The sequence below is a fragment of the Triturus cristatus genome, chromosome 12, assembly GCF_964204655.1.
Source record: "Triturus cristatus chromosome 12, aTriCri1.1, whole genome shotgun sequence".
In the NCBI taxonomy this organism is placed as follows: domain Eukaryota; kingdom Metazoa; phylum Chordata; class Amphibia; order Caudata; family Salamandridae; genus Triturus; species Triturus cristatus.
The window spans coordinates 562,228,607-562,253,858 of NC_140595.1; the positions used below are offsets into that span (position 1 = coordinate 562,228,607).

The window sequence follows — 25,252 nt, forward strand, 5'->3', positions numbered from 1 at the left end:
AGGTCAACAGGGAAAAATCCTTTTATACATGTATGTATATTTTCCATGTCCATTAATTGGCTGGTATGCACGGTCACTTTAAATAATGGGATCAAACAGGTCAACGCTGTCATGTGATCAAGGCAGGTAACTGCCGAAATGCGTCAGGGCGGAATTGTTTTTGCATGAATAAATAATATTTGCACAATACCCGACACCACTCTCGTTTTGGCTGGGAGAAGACTATTGTGAACGAGAAATCGGTATTATATATATATACATATATGTTTTTGTTTGTTAGCGCTACAAAGACAAGAAGTTCGAAGAAGAGAACATTTTTATATGCAGTGGTGTATTGGGCATTGTGAATAAACCGATGACCAGATGGATAGACTGATATATTCAGACTGAAAGCTATAGTTTTTGACTAGCAATGAAGAACAAGTTACTTACCTTCGGTAACGATGTATCTGTAAGAAACATTAGTTGGTTAGATTCCTCACCTTAGAATATCCCCAGGGGTCAGACTGGATCCGGAAGATTTTTCGTCAGCAATACCCCTTGCGCGTCGCTAGGCATCGTCTGCGGCTCCGCGTCCGTCGTCGTGCGCCGGAATGACGTCGGAGTACTTAGACGCCGCCCTCGCGCGCTGACGTCAGTTCTTGTACATAGCTTTCCGCGCCAGGAACGCAGAGCCATGCAAGAGACCGACACTGGTGCCAAAAAATCTAGGGCCCTGAAAGGGATAGACTTAACCCTAGATGTCAGTTCGCAGAACAGGGAGGATGGGTGGGTCGGTGAGGAATCTAACTAACTAATGTTTCTTACAGATACATCGTTACCGAAGGTAAGTAACTTGTTCATCTGAAAGAAACACGTTAGTTAGATTCCTCACCTTAGAATAGATACCCAAGCAATACCAACCCCGGTGGTGGGTCTGCGAACCAAGATCACACCAGAAAGTCCTGGAGGACAGAACGCCCAAAGAAGCCATCCCTCCGGACTTGGCTGTCTAGGCAATAATGCCTGGCAAACGTGTGCAGCGAAGCCCACGTCGCCGCCTGACAGATGTCCTGCAAAGGGACTCCCCGTCCCAAAGCAGAAGTAGCCGCCGTGGCCCGAGTAGAATGGGCTCGCAGCCCAACAGGAGGGTCCTTTTTTGCCAAGGAATAACAGATTTTTATACACAAAACGACCCACCGGGAGATGGTCCGTTTGTGCACAGCTTTTCCCTTCTTTGCACCCACGTAGCCAACGAAAAGCTGGTCGTCCACTCGGAACTGTTTTGTGCGGTCCAAATAAAAGGAGAGCGAACGTTTTGGGACCAGGCGGTGGAGCCGCTCTTCCTCTTTGGAAGGATGCGGAGGCGGAAAGAAGGTGGGCAAGGTGACAGATTGCCCAAGATGAAAGGGGGTCACCACTTTCGGTAGAAATGAAGGACGAGGCCGAAGGACAACCTTGTCCGGATGAACAGATAGAAAAGGAGGCTTGGACAATAGAGCCTGGAGCTCACTCACCCGTCTAGCCGAGGTGATGGCTACCAGGAAAGCAGTCTTAAGAGTTAGAAGACGAAGAGGACAATTGTGAAGAGGCTCAAAGGGAGCGCACATCAGGAATGTTAAGACAAGATTCAAGTCCCACTGAGGCATTACGAAAGGGACAGGAGGGAACGTGTGAGTAATGCCTTTAAGAAAGCGTGACACTACAGGGGACTTGAAAAGAGAGGGCTGATCAGGAAGCCGTAAGAAGGCAGAGATGGCAGCAAGATAACCTTTCAAGGTGCCCAGGGCAGAGCCCTGCCGGGCCAAAGAAAGAAGAAAGAGGAGGACCTCAGAAAGAGGGGCGGAAAGGGGATCCACAGCTTTTGCTGTGCACCATGCCACAAATTTGTTCCACCGGCAGGCGTATTCCGTCTTTGTGGAGGGACGCCTGGCTGCCAGAATGACATCACAGACTTCAGGAGGCAAGTCAAATTGCATCAACTGCCGCCGCTCAATCTCCACGCATGGAGGTGGAGGCTGGACAGGTTCGGGTAGAGGACCGTCCCCTGCTGCTGCGACAGAAGATCCTCCCGAAGGGGCAGACGTATCGGAGGATCGGTCAACATACTGAGTAGCTCGGGATACCAGTACCTTCGTGCCCAATCCGGAGCCACCAAGATGACTTGGGCCCGGTCGCGCCTGATCTTCTTCAGCACTCTGGGCAGAAGTGGTATAGGCGGAAAGGCGTACAACAGAGCGCAACTCCACTCGCGACGAAAAGCGTCGCCGAGCGAGTGCCGCCTTGGAAATTCCAACGCGCAGAACTGCTGACATTGCGCGTTCTCGTCGATGACGAATAGATCTAACAAAGGCTCTCCCCACTGCTGAAAGAGACCTTGCGCCACCTCGGAGTTCAGACGCCATTCGTGATCCATCATGCACCGGCGGCTGAGTTCATCCGCTCTGGCGTTCAGAGAGCCTGCCAGATGTTGAACCACCAGGGTGATGCCCTGGTGTTCCAGCCATGTCCAGAGGCGCAGAGCCTCCTGACAAAGGGTCCACGACCCCACCCCGCCCTGTTTGTTGCAATACCACATGGCGGTGGTGTTGTCCGTGAACACCTGCACGACACTTCCCCGGACAGAGGGAAGGAAGGCTTTCAGTGCAAGTCGGATCGCTCTCAGCTCCAACAAGTTGATGTGGAGGCGAGACTCCGCCGGAGACCAGAGGCCTCTGATCTCCGCCTCTCCCATATGGCCACCCCCATCCCAGGAGGGACGCATCCGTCACTACGACATGCTCCGGTAGGGAGAGGCTCTTGCCCGTGACCCAATCGCGGTCCGTGAGCCACCACTGCAACTGCTGTGCAGTGCCCTCCGAGATCAAGACATGGTCGGACAGGTTGCCGTGATGCTGGGCCCACTGAAACTTCAGGTCCCACTGCAGAGCCCGCATGCGCCGCCTGGCGTGATGCACTAGTAGGATGCAGGAGGCCATCAGCCCCAGAAGCCGCAACACTAGCCTGACCGAAACCCAGGATAGAGGCCGAAAGATGGGAATCAGGGCCTGTATATCCCGGACCCGCTGTTCCGGAGGATGAACCCGGAACTGCGCTGAATCGAGAACCGCTCCGATGAAGAGGAGCTTCTGAGAGGGGCTCAGGTGTGACTTCGGCACGTTGATGGAAAACTCTAGCAAATGCAGGAGATCCGCCGTAGTCTGGAGGTGGGAGACGACTGTCTGGGGCGAGCCCGCCTTCAACAACCAGTCGTCAAGATAGGGGAAGACTGGAACCCCTGATCTGCGCAGATGAGCTGCGACCACCGCCATCACTTTCGTGAACACCCGAGTGGCACTGGTAAGGCCGAAGGGGAGCACGGTGAACTGAAAGTGCTCCTGACCCACCGTGAACCGCAGGTAACGCCGGCAGGACGGGGATATGGAAATATGCGTCCTGCAAGTCCAACGCTACCATCCAGTCTCCAGGGTCTAGGGCAGCTAGAACTTGAGCCAAAGTCAACATTTTGAACCGTTCCTTCCGTAGGAAGGCATTGACGTTCCTGAGGTCCAAGATAGGGCGTAGGCCTCCTTTGCCCTTCTTGGGAACCAGAAAGTAGTGGGAATAACAACCACGACCTACTTCTGGGCTCGGAACACGCTCGACGGCCTCCTTGGCCAAGAGGGCCGAAACTTCCTCTTGTAGAAGATTCAAATGATCCTCCGAGATACGGTGGTGCTGCGGTGGCATGGCTGGAGGGGTCGTCTCGAAGGGGAGGGAGTAGCCCCTTCGGACGATTTGCAGCACCCACCTGTCCGAAGTAATGGTACGCCAGTGGAGCAGGTGATGGGGAACCCGGCCTCCCACTGGCGAGGAATGGGCCTGAAATCTCGGACAAGGAAGGCTTGGAGGCGGATGCTGCCGGTGTGGATGTGGACTGACCGCGTCGTCCTCCAGTACCGCCTCGGCGGAAACCACGTCCGCGACCGCGTGCAGGCTGGTTCTGCGGCCGGTGGTTAGGCGGACGTGAGGAGGTGCCCCTTCCTTGGCCACGAAAGGAGCGAAAAGCGGAAGTTTGTGGCCGCGGGGCCGAGAGGCCCAAGGACGTGGCCGTAGCCCGGGAGTCCTTTAAGCGAGCCAGCGCACTGTCCGCTTTCTCACCAAAAAGGCGAGCGCCATCAAAAGGCATGTCCATGAGTGTGCTCTGGACATCCCCTGAAAAGGACGTGGACCGCAGCCAGGCGTGACGTCGAAGCGCCACCGTGGTAGAAATCGCCCTACCCAGCGAGTCCGTAGTGTCGAGTCCACATCGGATTGCATGGCGCGCTGCATCTCTCCCATCGGCCAGAGCCGAGGAAAGCCGCGCCCGGGCCTCCTCCGGGCACAGTGGCAGCACGTCCTCCACCGTATCCCACAGAGAGTGGTAATAACGGTCCAAGAGACAGGCGGTGTTCAAAGACGCAGGCCCAAACTGAGCGAGGAGAACAGCTTCTTACCGAACTGTTCCAGTCTCTTGGAATCCCGGTACGGAGGAGCGGACGGGAAGGAGGATTGGGAGGTAGAGGCCTGGATAACCAGACTCTCGGGGGTGGGGTGTTGGGACAGAAAACTGGGGTCGCTCGGAGCAGGGCGGTGGCGCCTGGCAACGTTCCTATCCACAGGAGGGACTGTGGAGGGCTTGGACCAGGTGCCCTGCAGAACGTCAGTGAGGGCCTCATTGAATTGCAGCAGAGGCTCATTGGAGCATGCGGCAGACTGAAGCACCTCAGTGAGGATGTTAGTCCTCACAGCCACGGCAGGCAGCTCAAGCCCAAGGGCTGTGGCCGCCTTGCGCAGCACCACAGAAAAAGCTGCACCCTCCTCCGAAGCCACAGTAGGAGGAGAGATGAATCCAGTGTCCGGTGAGGTATCCAATCCACTGGACTCCCCCAGTTCATCTGCCCAGTCCTGAGAAAGTTGCCCCTGAAGGGCAATAGGGTCCTCAGACCCATCCTATTCGCCCCCGTCATCCGATTCCTGGTAAACAGGAGGAATGATCGGAGCCGGTCAATAGACAATATGTGTCTCTAGCGGCGTCGGATGCGGCGTCTGGCGGCGCTGCATCGGCAGCGGGACCGGACAGGGGCTGAACCGGGGATCGACGTCGACCGGAGTCGGCGTCGGGGGTGGTACCGGTGTCGGCACCGGCGGAGGAGGCGTAACGAGGTCGACCGGCGTCGACGGGGGGCCCAGGCTCGGGCCCCTCGGGGACCTGCGGAGTCGGGGCCAGAGCCTCCAACGGCGCCGGGGCCGGAGCCGACGGCATGCGAGGTCGCCCAGTCGAGTCCGCGGGGCCCGAAGGCGCGCCAGCGGGCGTCGACGGCGGGGCCAGGCTCCTCATGGCCGAGAGGAAGGCACTGACCTCCGCCGGCGTCGCGTCAGTCCCAGGGACCGGCGGGTATGGGGACTTGCACGCCGCCTGCGGCTCCCGCGGAGCCGCGGGTGTGGAACCACCCGGACCCTCGGCCGAGTCGCGCGACCGGCGAGGGGAGTCCGAAGAGCGGTGTCGCCTCTTGGACTTCTTGGAGTGCTTCGACTTACCCGAAGACTTCGAGCCAGACGAGCGACGATGTCGAGCGCGGCTCCGCGACCGATCTTTGGACCTCCTCCTGGACCGGGATCGAGAGGGGCGCGGAGCCGAGTGGCGAAGCTCGAGAAGCTTGCGGGACCGCTCCCGCCTAGCTTTCGAGGTCAGGGCCATACAATCGGAGCACGACTCCGCGTCGTGGTCGAGGCCCAAGCAGTACAGGCACCGGCGGTGATGATCGGTCATCGACATCAGTCGGTGACAGTTGTCGCAGGCCTTGACACCAGGCATCCCACCGGCACCAGAGTCGAGAAGTGACCAAAAAGAGTCGAAAAAGTTAGTCAAAAATTGACTAAAGGGGTAGCTCTCCCGGATCGGCGCTTAGTGGCGCGGAAAAAAGAAGAACTGACGTCAGCGCGCGAGGGCAGCGTCTAAGTACTCCGACATCGTCATTCCGGCGCACGACGCCGACGACGGACGCGGACGCGGAGCCGCAGACGACGCCTAGCGACGCGCAAGGGGTATTGCTGACGAAAAATCTTCCGGATGCAGTCTGACGCCTGGGGATATTCTAAGGTGAGGAATCTAACTAACGTGTTTCTTTCAGATTTAAGTAATTATCATTGTCAATCTATCCACATAACTTTCCATCATTAATACACTTCATATGTATGCCCAGTATTGATGGAGTGATTTGGGCAGGCTCCTTTATTGTACTTGTCCCCTTTTTAATGATGCCTAACCCAAATCAATTCCTGATCGCGTATTGCAACTTAACCACGATCCCTGAGCAGAAATCCATTCATTCATCCCAAAAAGATATTTGATGTTGGATTGCGGTGCAACCTCAGAGACACACATTTTTATCAAAGGGTTATCGTTGGAGAGGTGGGAACAGATCAGAGGTGTTACCTCTAAGCTGCACCTTTGGAGGTCTTGAAATTCCCATGGATGCCAGCTGGATTTGCTGTCACAAGGAGTGCTTCACTCCGATATCTACCCACCATCTGCATTTGAGTTACAATGAGAAAAACAGATTAGCGATATAACAACCACGTTTGGGGGCCACAACTTGTGAGAAAGTGGGTTTCTGTTGCAGTAACCCCCCCCCCTTTTTGCCTAATAGCTGATGCACTTTTCCTCGCTGTGCCCTGGGCGCCTGCCAATCAGGTGCCCAGGGCCTGTGTTCCTTCCCTAAAATACAAACTCCCAATTGGCAAACCCTGGCCACATGTCAGGCCCTAGTAAATGGTACCCTAGGTACCCAGGGCCTTGTGACCAGGGAAGGCCTCTAAGGGCTGCAGCACTCATTGTGCCATCCTTAGACACCCTGTGCCCTTACACACACACTACCTTTGAACTCTGATTCCCTGGGACTCCCATGAGTAGAGGCTCTACTCTGAAACCTAATTCTAACCCCTGGCAGCAGCCCGGAACCGCGAACCCAGCCCACTCTGCACCAGCCAAGCCTGGCCAGTGCCGGAGTGAACAAAGACCCTGAGGGCGACCCCACAGCGACTCTGACCCCGAGTCCGGCACCCAAGGACCCCCCTCGACACTCCTGAAGAAGCCTGCAGCCTCAGAACCAGGTGCCCCCCCCAACCGCGATCAACAGAGGGTAAGATTTCCCGACACCAAAAGGCACCCCTGCACGCGGCGCCCTGCGGCCCCCTGTGCCCAATCCCGGGGTACCCACCTAACCTACAACTACCCAACTTACCTCTCGAAGTGGTGGTGGCACCTGAAGCATCCTCGTCCCTGAGCTTGCAGCCTTTTTTCCTAACCGGAGCATTCCCATTGATTTCCATTGAGCTCCCGAAGGCTCAAAAGCACCCTGCACCCAGCCGCCCGAGTGGCCCTGGCAGTGCCCTCTCTACACTAATCTACTTCCCCACTTGCCCTGAGTAAGTGACAAGGAGCCCAGCTCCCACAGCCGCGTGGCTTGCCAGACAGCAGCCACCAACCAAGGCCCCCCTATCCCTCATAGGATAACATTGGGCCTAACTCTCTCTGCACCCGGCCGTCCTGAAACCGCTGAGGGTGAACCAACTGTACCTACCTGACACTGGGGGACCCCTGAGTCTATGCCCAGAATTTCAACTCTGCCAGTTGAGTACTTACCCTTAAACCGCCAACTTCATTTTCCTCATAGGGTAACATTGACTGGCTTTTTCTTGAAAAATCTTCTAAGTGTGAACTTTTCAAAACTGCAAATATTCACCAAAAATCAGCCAAGTGACAAAAACGAATTTACTCACCTGCTCCTAGGTGAGCTCCCAGTGCTGGATCTTGGTGCCCAGCCCTGACTCTGAAAAGTGTCCACAACTATACTTACCTCTAACTCATTTTTCTTCCATAGGAAACTATTGTCTGCTTTTCTGTGAAATTTCTTCTAAGTGTCGATTTCTGCAAACTTGAAATATTCTTTTAAAATCGTACAATTTCTGCAAACGTAATTACTTACCTGTTTTTGATAAGGACCCCAGTCCTGGGTCTAGGTACCCAGTCCTGGATTGCTAAAGTATCGACAAAGTACTCTACCTGCAATTTGAATTTCTTGCCATAGAGATCCATTGAATGTTTTCTTTGAAATATTTTCTAAGTGCTAACTTTTGAAATAGCTAAATATTATTTAAAAATCATTACAGTTATTAAGTCGACTTTCATCACTTGATTCTGAATACTGACCCAGGGCTAGATCTAGGAGCCAGACCTGGAATTCCAAAAGTAATCTGAAAAGTAATTTATTACCAATAACCTGAATTTACCATTGAGCTCAATGCATTGTTATGGTTAGGAAATAGGATTGTTTATTGCAACCAACTGTGACTGCTTACAAAAATTCATTGCTTAAGGCAAAAGTATTTATATTCAACCTCTCATTCTGAGAAAGTATATTTTTATCCCCTCTGTGGTTCTAAAAATAAAACAAGCATATATTTTATATATATAAACCATTGGCCTAGAGTTCAGTTATTGAGTGTGTGAAACCATTTGCTGACTGAGTGTGCACAATAAATGCTTTACACTGTCCTCTGGTACTGCCTTACTGCTCGACCAAGCTACCACTTGAGAGTAAGGTCATACCTAACTTTGACCTCTATCAGCCTCTGGGGGACTGTGGACTCTGTACACCCTGTACCTATTAGGGAACAGTATATACAGAGCCACTTTCTCACATTGGTGGCAGCGGTGGGATACAAACTTGCATTTGTTGGACTACTTGGTTACCATCTGATCACACGACAGAACTCTTAAAAATTGCCTTTAGAATTCTGATTGGTTTTTCCAAAATTACTAAAAGTCTTGCTAGGGCCTTGCTTAAGTCCCATTAGAATTTTAGAAAAATAAAAGTCACTATAGTCAGGGTAGAGGGTTAGAACTGTCAGGTTAGAATGTCTCAAACAAACCCAGCTATTAGTGATAATAATAACATGGACCTGGTGGAGGAGCTCGACCTCACACCTTACTTACACTTGTCTTTCAAGGAATTGAGGTCCTTATGTAAACTCACAAATTTACAAATGGGTCTGCATCCAACCAAACAAGGGCTCCAGGAGCTCCTGGCTGAGTATGCTAAGGACCACCCATCTGAACATGGTGATGGCCAGTCAGATGAGGAAAGGGAAGCAGGGGAGGTGGACAACAACCTCCCCGTACTATTCCCTAGGGAGGAGATGGCACCCATACCCTCCAACTCAAGACATAGCATCTGGGCACCTAGAGACTTGTCAAGAATTCCTGTCATGCGAGGGGAGGAAAACGGTAACCAGCGAAAACGGACTACATCTCCCAGGATGCTTAGCGGTTGAGAGGTTATGTAAACAGGAGAGCTGTTACATAACTCAAGGAAAACACACCCTTATGTAAACAGGAGAGCTGTTACATAACTCAAGGAAAACACGCCCTTATGTAAACAGGAGAGCTGTTACATAACTCAAGGAAAACACGCCCTTATGTAAACAGGAGAGCTGTTACATAACTCAAGGAAAACACGCCCTTATGTAAACAGGAGAGCTGTTACATAACTCAAGGAAAACACGCCCTATAAAGGGAGGAACCGGGAGGTACAACGCTGTCGGATATTGTGTTTACACCGACGTACCTGCTTAGTGAAGAGCAGTGTTCCGGAGTGGTGCTCCAGTAAGGCAAGAACGGAGGTAGGTCGAGTCGTTACTCCCTGGGCCGTGTCTTGCCCCATCGTCACCTGTGAAGGACCCGGAAGCTCAACCGGATAACCATTGAGCTTCGCTTTTTGACTCGGCTGAGTCAAAGCGCAGTGGCGCTTTTGCTGGTTGGAGTCGTAACTCCCAGCCCGACCAGAGATACAGGGACTGCCAGCTGTAATGCACACCAGGAGGTGTTTGCCGCGTTACAGACTCGGAAGTCCACGGGATCGATCGAGCGGCTGCTCTCGGTTCAGTCTTCTTTGCTTGTGATTGGGGTATCGGTGACGCATCACCAGGAGGTGACTCCGCGTCCCGGTGCAGTCTGAGGAAGAGGTTGAGCGGCTGCTCCCTTCAGGTAGAGACCCCACTGGGTGTTTCCCTGACTCCTCGATTCTCCCCAACACTCTTCGTGCCCCTCACAGCCTACCGATTGGCATTGTCGGCCATTTCATTTCTGCCCTCTGTTGGCATACGCCGGGATCGGCGTATATGCAGAGGACGGTTAGGACCATCCGTGCTGTGGGATGGTAACGTACTTAGCCTGGAGGATTCCAGTGACTATAACCTTTGTTTATTCCTTGTATTATTTTTGCCTTCATTAAAATAACTAAACCTTCACAAGTGGTTGCGTTCTCATTATCGTGTCTGTTAAACGATCCTGAGACGTTCAGGGCGTTACAAGACTACACAGGTGGCTCTGGTCCCAGAGACAACACTGGGGGACCCCCCAGTGAAGAGGACAGCCTTGTGAGGCTGGCCAAAAGATTAGATCTAGAGTCCAGGCTCCTGGCTCTAGAAAAAGAAAGGAGAGAGATGGGTTTAGCACCCATCAATGGTGGCAGCAATAATAAAAACAAGGATAGGGAAGAAACTTCTGACCCTAAAATCCCCAAAGGGATTGTCCCTAAATTTGAGGAAGGTGATGATATCACCAAATGGTTCACAGCCTTTGAGAGGGCTTGTGATATCAGTAAAGTAAAGAAACCTCTCTGGGGGGCACTCATGTGGGAACTGTTCTCTGGTAACTGCAGAGACAGGCTTCTGACCCTCTCTGGGCCAGAAGCAGGATCCTATGACCTCATGAAGAAAGCTCTGATTGAGGGATTTGGATTCACCACTGAGGAGTATAGAATTAGATTCAGGGGGGCTCACAAAACCCAGACCCAGTCCTGGATTGATTTTGTAGATTTCTCAGTGAAGACACTGGATGGTTGGTTAGCTGGATATGGTGTGCAGGATTTTACTGGATTGTACAATTTATTCATGAAGGAACATATTTTGAGTAACTGCACAAATGAAAGTTGCATCAGCATTTGGTAGACCTAGGTCTAAAATCCCCCCAAGAATTGGGAAAAAAAGCAGACCACTGGGTCAAGACTAGGGTGACTAGGACGTCCACTGGAAGGGACCAAAACCAAGGGGTCCCAAAGCCTCCCCAGAAGAAAGAGAGTGAACCCCTTGTGGATAAAAGAAAGGAGTCCCAGGTAGCCCCCCAAAAACCTGACCAGGAGGGTGGGCCCAAAGACACCTCACAAACTAAACCAGGGTACCAAGGTAAGAATTGGGATCCCAACAGAATATGGTGTTTCAACTGTCAGAAGGCTGGACACCACACCCAGGACTTTAGCTGTCCTAAAAATAAGGTTCCTAGTACAGCTCCAGGGGTGACTAGTGTAGCCCCAGGGGTTGCCAGTGTAGCTTGGGAGGAAGGGTCCTCAGATGAGGAAGTCCTCCTAGCTTTCAACTGGGGAATGGGCCCAAGAAGCAAGCTGGAGATCCCAGAAGGAAGTAGACACTTCCACCACCTACTGGTGAATGGAATCCCAGCCACTGCCCTGAGAGATACCTGTGCCAGTCACACTGTGGTACATGACAGGTTGGTATTCCCACACCAATATGTCCCAGGGGAAACAAGAAGGGTAAGAACTGTCCCAGGGGGAGTCACTGTTAGGCCTGTGGCTATAGTGCCCCTAGCCACAGCTGGGTCCCTTAGATGGAGAAAAGTGATAGTCAGTAAAAACCTCCCCCTTGATTGTCTCTTGGGGAATGATCACTTAGATGTGGAACTGAGACAAAGAGGGGTGCTGGCCCAATGCCAGGCCTCGCCCAAAGAACCTGTGGGGGCTCAACCTGCAGTCAGTGCAGCTGAGTCCCAAAAGAGTGAGAAGAAACAGGGTAGGAAAGGTGGGCAACTGTTAGCCACAGTTCCAGAGAGCCAGTGAGATTCTATCCCAGTAAGGGAAAACTCCCACAATGGCACTGGTAAAGCCCCCCCCTAGCCAACAACAAGACCTGACTAGTCAGGCAACTGTCCAGCCTGAATTAGTGGCTCCTCAGGTGGCAGAACAAAGGGTGGAGAAGGGGTGTTCCCTACCAAGAGTAGGGACCCCCTATCCTCAAACAGACCAACAGCCAGGACCCAAAGAGAACTATAAAATAGCTCCCTCACTTGCCAGTCAGGAGCTAAAGGTGTGGTTCTGGGCACTGACAGCTGTCAGCAGCCTCTGCTGGGTGTTAGCCTTCATGGCAGCCCTAACCTTGGCATGGTGGCCTAACCCCCTGCCAAATAGCAAGTCAGGCCCCCTGACCTTATTGGTCATCGTGGGGTTGCTCAAGCTGTGGGTAGCCTCTGTGGGTAAGCTGGGCCTAGCCCTGGCTAAGTTAGAAACTACCGAGGTATACACCTCTAAACCCAAAATAGAAAGATGGGACAAGGACAGTAAAAGACAAGGAGAGGAGCCTTGGGAGTTAGGTCCTGAAACTAATAAGACAGGCCTGCTCCCCAAAGGGACTGACCTAGGCAGAAGGATGTAAGGCAGAGTAGGCCTTGCAACTTTCAAACCACTTCCCCAAATCTTCCTCGCCTGAAAGACTAGGTAGACTCTCCCAGCTTTGGCAGAAGTCTCCTGGCCTTTGGGCTGGGGGGGGGGCTTGTGTGAGAAAGTGGGTTTCTGTTGCAGTAACCCCCCCCCCTTTTTGCCTAATAGCTGATGCACTTTTCCTCGCTGTGCCCTGGGCGCCTGCCAATCAGGTGCCCAGGGCCTGTGTTCCTTCCCTAAAATACAAACTCCCAATTGGCAAACCCTGGCCACATGTCTGCCCCTAATAAATGGTACCCTAGGTACCCAGGGCCTTGTGACCAGGGAAGGCCTCTAAGGGCTGCAGCACTCATTGTGCCATCCTTAGAGACCCTGTGCCCTTACACACACACACTACCTTTGCAGGCTGAGTGTCTGGGTGCAGGACAAAACAAAGAGTCGACATGGCACACATCTGTGTGTGCCATGCCCATCACCTACACTGCCAAGGCATATGTCAGCCACCCCTCTGGCTGGGTGGTGGCTGCCTTATTCCTATGGTCTGGGCACAGGAGCAGGAACCCTGTGCCCCTACAGTACCCAGGTCCATTCCTGGGCACTGTAAGTACAGTGCTGCCCTTTACGAGTACATGGTGCTGAGAGCTCGTCAAACACGAGCTCCACAGCACCATGCTGGCAACACTGAAGGCTGGGAAGTTTGGTATCAAACTTCTCAGCACATTAAACCCGCACTGATGCCAGTGTGGGATTTAATGTACTAAGCACCCCAGAGGGCATCTTAGAGATGCCCCCTTACAGCTAACCTACAATCCACGTCTGCTCTGAGGCTGCCCAGGCTGCCACAGAGCAGACACGTTGCTGGACCCCTGGGTGGGAGAGCCCCTGCTCTCCCGGGCCTGCAACAATGCACGTCCTGGGTGAGGTGATAAATCTCCTCCCCCAGGATGAGCCAAGGGAAGCTTCAAAGGCATACCGCCTCTTGGAGATTCCCCAGGCCTCTGCAACCCCCCACTCTGGAGGGAAGCTTGGCCGGAAACCCCATACAAGGACAGGGAATGTGCCAGCCTGCCCACCCCACCCCTCATGTGGGGGAGGCGAGGTGAAGCACATCTCCGGGCTATCGCCATCTTGAAGATGGGGGGCCCTACCCTATCAGGATTAGGCTACTGCCCCCCTCCCACAGGAGAGAGATTCAGGATAGGGGGTGTACCCACCCCAGGACAAGGACCCATTGGTCCCTGGCCTTCACCTACCTGTAACGCCCCTAAATCTAGTATTTAGGGGCACCCTGAACCTTCCTTCGACAGATCCCAGATTCGAAACTACAAGAAGAGCAAGAAGAACAAAGACCTGCCCTGCAGCTGCTAAAAAGAGGAAGACACCACGGCGACTGTGACCCCGAGTCCGGCACCCAAGGACCCCCCTCGACACTCCTGAAGAAGCCTGCAGCCTCAGAACCAGGTGCCCCCCCCAACCGCGATCAACAGAGGGTAAGATTTCCCGACACCAAAAGGCACCCCTGCACGCGGCGCCCTGCGGCCCCCTGTGCCCAATCCCGGGGTACCCACCTAACCTACAACTACCCAACTTACCTCTCGAAGTGGTGGTGGCACCTGAAGCATCCTCGTCCCCGAGCTTGCAGCCTTTTTTCCTAACCGGAGCATTCCCATTGATTTCCATTGAGCTCCCGAAGGCTCAAAAGCACCCTGCACCCAGCCGCCCGAGTGGCCCTGGCAGTGCCCTCTCTACACTAATCTACTTCCCCACTTGCCCTGAGTAAGTGACAAGGAGCCCAGCTCCCACAGCCGCGTGGCTTGCCAGACAGCAGCCACCAACCAAGGCCCCCCTATCCCTCATAGGATAACATTGGGCCTAACTCTCTCTGCACCCGGCCGTCCTGAAATCGCTGAGGGTGAACCAACTGTACCTACCTGACACTGGGGGACCCCTGAGTCTATGCCCAGAATTTCAACTCTGCCAGTCGAGTACTTACCCTTAAACCGCCAACTTCATTTTCCTCATAGGGTAACATTGACTGGCTTTTTCTTGAAAAATCTTCTAAGTGTGAACTTTTCAAAACTGCAAATATTCACCAAAAATCAGCCAAGTGACAAAAACGAATTTACTCACCTGCTCCTAGGTGAGCTCCCAGTGCTGGATCTTGGTGCCCAGCCCTGACTCTGAAAAGTGTCCACAACTATACTTACCTCTAACTCATTTTTCTTCCATAGGAAACCATTGTCTGCTTTTCTGTGAAATTTCTTCTAAGTGTCGATTTCTGCAAACTTGAAATATTCTTTTAAAATCGTACAATTTCTGCAAACGTAATTACTTACCTGTTTTTGATAAGGACCCCAGTCCTGGGTCTAGGTACCCAGTCCTGGATTACTAAAGTATCGACAAAGTACTCCACCTGCAATTTGAATTTCTTGCCATAGAGATCCATTGAATGTTTTCTTTGAAATATTTTCTAAGTGCTAACTTTTGAAATAGCTAAATATTATTTAAAAATCATTACAGTTATTAAGTCGACTTTCATCACTTGATTCTGAATACTGACCCAAGGCTGGTTCTAGGAGCCAGACCTGGAATTCCAAAAGTAATCTGAAAAGTAATTTATTACCAATAACCTGAATTTACCATTGAGCTCAATGCATTGTTATGGTTAGGAAATAGGATTGTTTATTGCAACCAACTGTGACTGCTTACAAAAATTCATTGCTTAAGGCAAAAGTATTTATATTCAACCTCTCATTCTGAGAAAGTATATTTTTATCCCCTCTGTGGTTCTAAAAATAAAACAAGCATATATTTTATATATATATAAACCATTGGCCTAGAGTTCAGTTATTGAGTGTGTGAAACCATTTGCTGACTGAGTGTGCACAATAAATGCTTTACACTGTCCTCTGGTACTGCCTTACTGCTCGACCAAGCTACCACTTTTGAGAGTAAGGTCATACCTAACTTTGACCTCTATCAGCCTCTGGGGGACTGTGGACTCTGTACACCCTGTACCTATTAGGGAACAGTATATACAGAGCCACTTTCTCACACAACTATCCACTGGACAACAGGAATCCTATATGGTCATACAAGAACAATGCTCGACAATGGTGTTTTAAATAGACCACACACCTACTTCCATTTCCTTCCTATAGTAGAATAAGTAAATGTAATCATTGAGTGTAAACCAACAAAGAGCACCCCATTGACTCTGGGTGTTCAAATTCTATATGAGTAGAAATAAATGTGATCACAGGATGCAAACCAAGGAAGAGCACCCCACTGCTTATGGTTGTTCAAATATAGAGGTCAAAAGAGATGCAGAATAAATATGAAAATAGGTATTGATTGCACACCCTGTGCAACAAGTAAAAAGGTCAAAATTACACAGCGGAACAAACTGTTACAAGATTAGTAGTAAATTGGTCTACTTTGACCTTTTTGGTCAAGTGAAAAAAATGTAACTGAGTGAGGAGCCAGGCTTTCTGGAACACGGATTATATGGCCTCTACCCTAAATTCTGCAGTTCAGCTCCACTGGTGTAGCAGATTGAATATGCTACTTACCAGTATGCATCTGTTCTTGGCATGTAGGGCTGCTGACATTCATATCTGTGCATAGATCGCCGCCTAGTGTTGGGTCCGGATGTTTGCACGTTGTTGTCCTGGAAGAGTCTTCGAAGTATCCTTGGATAGGTGACTCCTCCCCTGGACTACAGTGCGCATGGGCATCCTCTCCATCCTCAGATTGTTTTTCGCCATTGTGGCAGTGATGGAGTAGATACAGAAAGTGATGACCATGCTTGCAGTAATTCTGAGAGCTGCAGCTGCGACAGGCGCCGGGGAGGAGGGAGGGCGATATGAATGTCAGCAGCCCTACATGCCAAGAACAGATGCATACTGGTAAGTAGCATATTCAGTTCGAGGCATGTGGGCTGCTGAATTCATATCTGTGCATAGAATACATAGCAGTGCCCTCTATTAGCGGCGGCTACCCGTGCCAGCTGCAGCGGTCTGAAAAAGTGTTTTGAGAACAGCCTGTCCTACAGCTGCCTGCTGTTTCGACTGCACATCTACGCAATAGTGTTTTGTAAATGTGTGTGTAGTGGACCATGTGGCTGCTCTGCATATATCATGCAGGGGAATATTTCCTAGGAAGGCCATGGAAGCCCCCAACTTACGTGTTGAGTGGGCTCGTGGTGGAATAGTTAATGTGCGTTTTGCCTTTTGATAACAGATTTGAATACACTTAACTATCCATCTGGCTATCCCTGCTTTGGAGATGGCGTTACCTTTGTGGTGCGGGGCAAAGGCAACGAACAGTTGTTTTGTCTTCCTGAATGGTTTAGTCCTGTCGATGTAGTACATGAGGGCCCTCCGTACATCTAGTGTATGTAGTGCCCTTTCTGCAACAGTTTGTGGGTTTTGGAAGAAAACGGGCAGTTCAATAGTCTGGTTCATGTGGAACTGTGATATTACCTTGGGCATGAACTTGGGGTTGGTACGTAGTACGACCCTGTTAGCGTGAACCTGAATAAATGGCTCTTGAACGGTTAGTGCCTGGAGTTCACTAACTCTTCTGAGGGAAGTGATCGCTACTAGGAAGGCCACTTTCCAGGTAAGGAATTGAATCTCGCATGAGTGTAGAGGTTCAAAGGGTGGACCCATCAGGCGTGTGAGGACCAAGTTGAGGTTCCACATTGGAGCCGGTGGGTGACTAGGTGGAATGACTCGTTTGAGCCCTTCCAAGAATGCTTTGATGGCAGGCACTCTGAATAGAGAGAGGTGCTGCCTGGTTTGCAGATAGGCTGATATTGCGGTCAAATGGACACGTATAGAGGTGTACGCCAGATTGCATCGATATAGGTGTAAGAGATAACAGATGATGTTTTGGATGGATGCGTCCAGCGGGTTGATGTCATTATTTCCGCAATAAATGACGAACCTTTTCCATTTGGCTGCATAGCAAGCTCTGGTAGTGGGTCTCCTGGCCTCCTTGATGATGTCCATACAGTCAGGTGGCAGGTTGAGATAGCCAAACTCTAGGACTTCAGGAGCCAGATCGCCAGATTCAGCTGTTGCGGATCTGGGTGCTGAACCTCTCCATGGTTCTGCGTCAAATGCGCGGGTTTGATCCGCAGCCTTTGATGCGGCACCACGGAAAGTTCGAGGAAGGTGGTGTACCACGGCTGGCGTGCCCACGTGGGAGCAACTAGGACGAGTGTCAGGGAGTGTTGTCGGAGTTTGCGGGCCACTAGCGGTATCAATGGCGCTGGGGGAAAAGCGTACGCAAATCTGCCGGACCAGTTCATCCATATCGCATTGCCCTGCGACTGTGGATGTGGGAATCTGGCGGCGAAGCTTGGGCATTTTGCGTTTTCGCTTGTCGCGAATAGGTCTATCTCCGGATGACCCCACTGCTGAAAGTACGGTTGGAGTACTGATGGGTGTAACTCCCACTCGTGCATTTGGTGGCTGTGTCTGCTGAGCAGATCCGCCATCTGGTTGTCCTTGCCAGGGAGGTGTTCCGCCATGAGGAACATGTTCCTTTGAATGGCCCACTTCCACATGCCCTGAGCCAGATGAGACAACTGTGGAGAGTGTGTGCCTCCCTGTTTCTGTATGTAGTACATTGCGGTCATGTTGTCCGTCCGGATCAACACGACCTTGTTGCATAGATGTACTTTGAACGCCTTCATGGCTAGGAAGATTGCCATCAATTCCAGAAGGTTGATGTGCAACTTCTTTTGTTGTGTTGTCCATAGTCCTTGCACTGTGTAGTGGAGTACATGAGCTCCCCATCCCTGGAGAGACGCGTCCGCTGTCAGTACTATTTGTGGGACAGGCTCTTGGAACGGTCGGCCCTTGCAAAGGTTTTGTGGATTCCACCAATGCAGAGAGTTGTATGCCCGACCGCTCACCAACACTAGGTCCTTTAACTGTCCTTGAGCCTGATTCCACTGACGTGCTAGGCACTCCTGAAGTGGGCGCATATGTAATCTCGCGTGCGGGACTATGAAGATGCAGGAGGCCATCATGCCTATCAACTGCATGAACACTCGCGCTGGCAGTGAGTGATTGGGTTTGAATTTGGAGATCAGCAGTTGTATGCTGTCGATCCTCACTAAATTTGGCTGAGCTGTGGCCGCCAGAGTGTCTATAGTCGCACCTAGGTACTGTTGTACGTGTGCGGGCTGGAGATGGGACTTTGGATAATTCAGTGAGAATCCCAGACTGTGAAGAAGGTGAATGGTGCGGGACATGTGGCTTGCACATTGCTGGGCTGACTTCGCTTGAACGAGCCAGTCGTCTAGGTAGGGGTAGACGTGTATATGCTGCCTCCGTAGATGTGCTGCCACCGTAGCGAGGCACTTCGTGAAAACCCTGGGCGCTGTTGTCACGCCGAAGGGAAGGACTTTGAACTGATAGTGCTGCCCCTGAACAGTGAACCTGAGGTATTTTTTGTGTGAGGGGTGGATGGGTATGTGAAAGTACGCATCCTTGAGGTCTAGTGTGGCTAGGAAGTCTCCCTGCTTGAGAAGCGGAAGGACTTGCTGTAGAGTGAGCATATGAAAGTGCTCTGAAAGAATGTACTGGTTCAGGGGTCTCAGGTCCAATATAGGTCTGAGCGACCCGTCCTTTTTTGGAATTAAGAAGTAGAGGGAGTACACTCCCGCACCCTGCTCGTGGATGGGTACGACCTCTATAGCGCCTTTTAGAAGCATACTTTGCACTTCTTGCTGTAAGAGCGTTAAGTGCTCTGAGGACATAGGACGGCTTCTTGGTGGTATTGTGGGTGGAGTGGAGGTTAACTCCAGACAGTAACCGTATTTTATAATATCTTTGACCCACCTGTCCGTGGTGATGGAATTCCACGTGGACAGGAACCTTTGTAGCCTTCCCCCGACAGGTGTTATGTGGTCGGGAGGAAGGGAGAGGGCGTCACTGCTTGTTCTTGGGGGAGGACCTGGTGTTGCCGTAGCCGCGTCCTCTGCCCTTTGTGCTGGAGCCACGATATCCACCTCGGGTGTTTTTATCATAGGTGGTCTGCGTATTGCCTTTGTTATATGTTTGTTGTGACCCCTGTCCTCTACCTGCTCCCTTGTTTCCGGGGCGACGAAAGGAGCCGCTCCGAAAGGACTGAGTTTGTAGTGCGCCCATGGACTTCGCAGTGTCCGTATCCTTTTTTATCTTTTCGAGGGTGGTGTCAACCTCTGGCCCGAATAAATAGTCGGGGTTGACGGGCTGGTTCAGTATATTGTTTTGTACCTCAGGCTTGAATCCTGAGATCCGTAGCCAGGCATGTCGTCGCAACATGACGCTTGTGTTTATGGCTCTGGCAGCCGTGTCTGCAACATCTAGTGCGCATTTGATGGAAGCGTTCGTTAGTAGCTGTCCTTCTCTGATGAGCATTTCTGCGCCTTCCTTGAACTGGTCAGGGAGATGTTGGAATATTTGCTCAAGTGTGTCATAGTGCGCTCTATCATAGCGAGCAAGGAGCGCCTGAGTGTTGGCTATGCGCCATATGTTGGCAGCTTGGGCGGCAACTCGCTTGCCAGAGGTTTCTAACACCTTGGACTCTTTGTCCGGGGGAGGAGCGTCACCTGTTGTTTGCGAGTGTGCCCTCTTGCGTGCATTCGCTACGACGATGGAGTCGAGTGGTAATTGTCCTCTGATGTAAGTAGGATCCCCAGGTGCTGATCTGTATTTTTTATCAATCCTGGGGTTTATCACTCGTGCCCTGGTGGGTTCTTTGAAAATGTCCTTGGCTGGTTTGAGGACCCCCTTCAACATTGGCAGAGTCTTTACATGTCTTTCTGAGGATGCAAAGGTGTCCATTAGAAAGTCATCTTCGATGGTATCAGAGTGAAGCTGCACCCCATGGTTATTGGCAGCACGTTCGATAAGAGCATTGAACGCTGCAGTATCCTCCGTAGGAGATGTCTTTGCCCCATAGAGTTGTGGATCCTGTGCATCGAGAGGTGCACTGGGGTCTGCAGGGTCGCCCCAAGTTTGATCAGGGTCCTGCTGGTCATCAGGGTCCGTGTCTACATGGTAGGGGACTTGGTCAGCCATGTAGTCCTCCAATGCGTCTGTATCGGAGCGTGTGGGGGAGAACCGGTGTGGATCCTGGTAGGATGAATGGAAGGGTTCATAAAGGAGAGGTTCCGATTCTGCAGGCAACTTCCTTTTTAGTGGGATCCTGAAAGGGTCCAATGGCGGCTCCGAAGTTATCCTTCGGTCCTGGAGAATCATTCTGCCAGTGCCGGCGTCGATGATACGTGCTGGAGACGTCTCAGCAGGTGTGACCGTAGGTTGGGTGACCCGTGTCCTGAGTTGGAACATTTTTGGGATTGTTGACGGAGGCAAGCCGAAGGTAATGTTGGTCGGCACCGAAGAGGCTGCGGGAGCTCCGACCGAACCGGAGCCCGACGTGTCCTGGAGGACAGGTGTGGTTTTGCTGCCTTGCGTCACACCAGGTCGTACTTGGGGCGCCTTCGAGGCTTTGGCACCGGCCAGGCTCGTAGAGGCGGCCGTAGATTTTTTCGGTGCCGGAGGGTCATCGAGTCGGGGTGAAGAGATCACCGTCGAAGTCTTCGATACCTGAGGCTTAGGTGTCGTCGAGGGAGCGATGTGAGACACAGCAGGCGGTACGGCCCTTGGTGTCGTCGGTGCCGGTAGCCGAGCAGGTTTGTCGGTGCCGATGGCTTTTTTCCCTTTGTCGACTCCAACGTCGCCCGCCTCAAGTTGGGCACCGAAGTCCCTCTTGGTGCGGTCGGTGCCGACGCGGTGCGCTGGCGTCGAAGGCCTCGATCCGACCAGCGCTACTTTCAGTTTCGGTTTCGGTGGAACCTGAGCAGCTTTCGGTTTCGGTTTTGTGATAGGGAAACCAGCCTGTTTATGTAGTAATGGCTGCCGCTGAACGTCCGAGGCCGGGCCCGAGGGCGGGGCCGAAGAACTGCGGGATGGGTCTCGGGTAAGGCCCGAAGGCGATCCCTCGACCGGAGCCATAGGCTGTGGCACTGGTGTTTGAACGGTTTGAACAGGTAGGCCTTGTTCATCATTGGAGCTACTTTCTTCGGCCCCGAAGGCCTCCTCGTCGTCTCCTACCTCGGTGTCGTCTTCACCTCTGTGGAAGAGTGACTCGTCGTCCTCGTCCGATCCGGGTTCGTGTTCGGAAACGGGACTGGAGGGCAAGACTTCCAATTCCTCGACGTCCTCGGCCTCGCCGAAGATGTCTGTCGGGGCCGGTGCCGCGTGCTGCGCCTCGAGTCTCGCCGCTCGTCGATTCCGCAGAGTCTTCTTCGAGCGGAACCGGGCACAGGCCATGCATGTTGATTCGTCGTGGTCCGGCGAAAGGCATTTGTTGCACACCGGATGGACGTCGATGTGTGGGTACTTCGCATTGCATACCGGACACCTTTTGAACGGCGTCCTGGATTCCATCGTCGAAGTCGTCGATGGACAGGTAAATGCGAAAGCAGTCGGTGCTGAAAGTTAGTAAACTAACAAATTCTATCGAAACCCGATCGATAAACAGTACCGACGCGAACTAAAGGCCTTTTGGCCTCGAAAAAATATTTTCCTAACTTGAGCTAAGATAGCACATCCGAACCCAATGGCGGAAAAAAACAATCTGAGGATGGAGAGGATGCCCATGCGCACTGTAGTCCAGGGGAGGAGTCACCTATCCAAGGATACTTCGAAGACTCTTCCAGGACAACAACGTGCAAACATCCGGACCCAACACTAGGCGGCGATCTATGCACAGATATGAATTCAGCAGCCCACATGCCTCGAACAATGGGTGTTACACTCTACCCACATTCACATCTTTATTGCTTCCCTCATCCCTGGGTAAGCCACCCATCTGTGGGGCCCAAACGAAAGAAAAAACTGCCATGAAGGCTAGATGAAGTAGTGCCTATGCCAGAAGCGGTCTTCACAGGGGAGGGGAACAGTTGTTTAGGTTATGGGGAGGCAACAGTTGCACCGATAAGGAGGTGGGATGCTCCCCACATCATTATGCTGAACTGTGTCCAATGGTTCTTTCCACTCCCCCTGAAGGGTTTAAAAGGAATTACACCCCACTGATTCCCTAGAGGGATTATGGAGGCAGGCGACCCCCAAGGTCTTAGGAAAGTGCTACTCTCATTGCTGAACTCTTCACAGTCTAGTGGTGATTCTTTCATTCCTAGGCAGCCAGATGGGGAAGAACGCACTACCTATCAGTAAATCAGGATAAGTGACAGACTGTTTAGACTTTGGGGTTGAACGACACTAATGCCAGGGAAGGGGATGCTTTCACCCATTTCATTTCTCCATAGTATCTATTTGGTGGAGTTAGGCTCAGGCTCATGGCCCTGCTGCGATCCCAGAGAAGGTATGCATTCAGAACAGGTATGGTTGAAAGGAGACAGTTGGCTCTTTCCAACAATTACTTTCGAATTTGAAATTGGGGCTCTGGAGGCAGGTTTATGTTTCAAAAGCCGATACTGCACAAGAGTTTTTTCACAGTCCTACAGCAGATTCCCAGATTTCTTACCATCTGGCATCAGTGTGCCACCTGGTGCACTGATTTTCAAAATCTGGCTGACGAATCCCTGGGGCACTAGTGGTTGTATTTTTTTAAATCATGCTGAAGTTGCCAAAACATAGAAATTTCATCAAATCAGATGAGGGTTAGGGAATGTGTGCTTATACACCGTGATTACCGCTCTCACAACATTATAATTAAAACTCACGGAGGAGTGAAAGGAGCAATATGTCTTATCTCTTAATATGATGCACTATGATGCAGAACATTCAGAAAGGAAACCACTTACTGGTGTCTCTGCTCACCCCAGTTGGGGAATTTTGTTGTGTACTGCTGTCACTGCTGCCACTGCTGCCTGAATTTCTTCTTCTTCTGGCTCGAATCAGAACCCGTCTATAAACCTTAAGAGAACAAGGAAGAGCAGGCAGGTGAAAAAAACAAAAAATCACCAGACAATCGTTTGTGACAATCATTTTGTAGACTAATTATTATTGTAAATGATGGTTGGCCAGACGTGGCTCATAAATCTACAGCCTTTGTAAAGAAAAACAAAAGACAGATCTGTCCTGGGGCCATAATGAGACCAATGCAAAATATTATGTGGTAGATGGAGGCCTCATAAAAAGAAAAACATTTTGTTTTATTTCTTCGCTCCCATGTCTTGGAATTTAGCAATTTAGCACACATTGCATTAAAGGAAAAAACTGGTGCTTATTGGGGGTTACTGCTCATTTTTAATATTCAAGCAGACTTCCACTCATTCAAGCATTACAGAAATACCATGAACATGTTCTGTAGGAAACTACTGAGGGAACCTAGTGTTACCAATTTGGTAAAATGTGAACTACAAAAAGTGTGGTTTTAGCACCCATTAAACAGCATGTTTCACTGTATTTTACTATCACTGTGATTCGAAATACAAGGACAGTGGCACAGAAGAAATAGGATTATATTGTTACCACATCGTCGCATTATGCAGGTTTCAGCAAACCTATTCTAAATCAGCACCAGTGACTGGATCCTCTTTGCTTGTGGCTTAATTGTTGTCAAGTTCAGTGAATAGACAGTGCATACATTTAAACAATGTCTTCCAAAAAAGATATTTCATCACTGTACTTGTAAGTAGGGAAAGGCATCATTAGTCTAACATGCCAGAGCACTGCAGTGTCATAATATAGCCTTATATATTAATGTATTTATTTTGAAAGTTTTATATAGCGCGAACATAACCACCGTGGGTATCAGAGCGCTTTACAGTTTATACATCAGGCAGAATACAAGCAATCAAAACAGCATCAACAAATTGCGACAGATTAACAGTCTAAAAATTGGCCGAAAATTCTCGTGAGCCCAGCAGCTGGGCCACAAATCTACGTTTCTGGCCCGGAATCAGATGGGGGGCCCAGCAGAGGCAGGAATTTCTTCATCAAGAGCCCTTTGACCTCTTTTTTGAAGAGGACCGTGGAGGAATTCACCCTGACTTCGGGGGGGAAGGGAGTTCCAGATCCTCGGTGCTATACCTGAGAAGGCTCGATTGTATGTCTTTTTTCTTACATTTTTGTGGTTTGAGTAAAAGGGTGCTGGCGCTTCTGGAGGCTCTTGAACCACATGAGAGCTCCAGTTTCTGAGCGAGGTACAGTGGAGTCTTGAAGTGTATGGCTTTGTGAGCAATTTTTAACTGTATCCGCGCTTCATAGGGAAGCCAGTGCAGGGCCAGCAAGTCCGGTGAGATATGGTTGAATCTGTTAGTGCCAGTTATGAGCCTAGCAGCAGAATTGAGGGCAACCCTAAGAGGAGCTGTCTTTACTCTAGGTAATCCGCGAAGCGTTGCGCTACCATAGTCCAACTTGGAGATCACTAGTGCTTACACCGCCACCTTTAGGTCCTGAGCCGGTAGATAGGGTTTGAGTTTCCTCAAGGTACTGAGTTGGTAGTTAGCTCCTTTGGTAAGGGAGCTGATGTGCTTCTGCAGGTTCATGTTTTTGTCTAGAATGATACCCAGAGAAGATGCTGAATCAACGAGGAGAGGTCTGCAGTTTAGAGCCGTAAGTGGATTCAACCATTGTTCCAAGACCAGGGAATGCTTGTGGGGTGAGATTAGGAGGAATTCAGTTTTTAAGCATTTAGCTTCAAGTGGTTACGTGCCAGCCAGCTTTGTGTTTCCAGCAGGATTGAATTGAGGGATTGGATGTCCTCAG

At 51.1% G+C, this 25,252-nt stretch overlaps 1 protein-coding gene across 2 annotated transcripts in view; it reads right to left on the reverse strand.

Moving 5' to 3' along the window:
* Positions 1 to 25,252, reverse strand: part of RBL2 (RB transcriptional corepressor like 2) — a 722,629-nt gene that overhangs the window by 168,495 nt on the left and 528,882 nt on the right. For both annotated transcript variants that reach the window (XM_085638866.1, XM_085638867.1), the window contains exon 19: positions 23,344 to 23,455. In XM_085638866.1, coding sequence (XP_085494992.1) covers positions 23,344 to 23,455 — 112 coding nt within the window. The remainder of the gene's footprint in view (positions 1 to 23,343; positions 23,456 to 25,252) is intronic.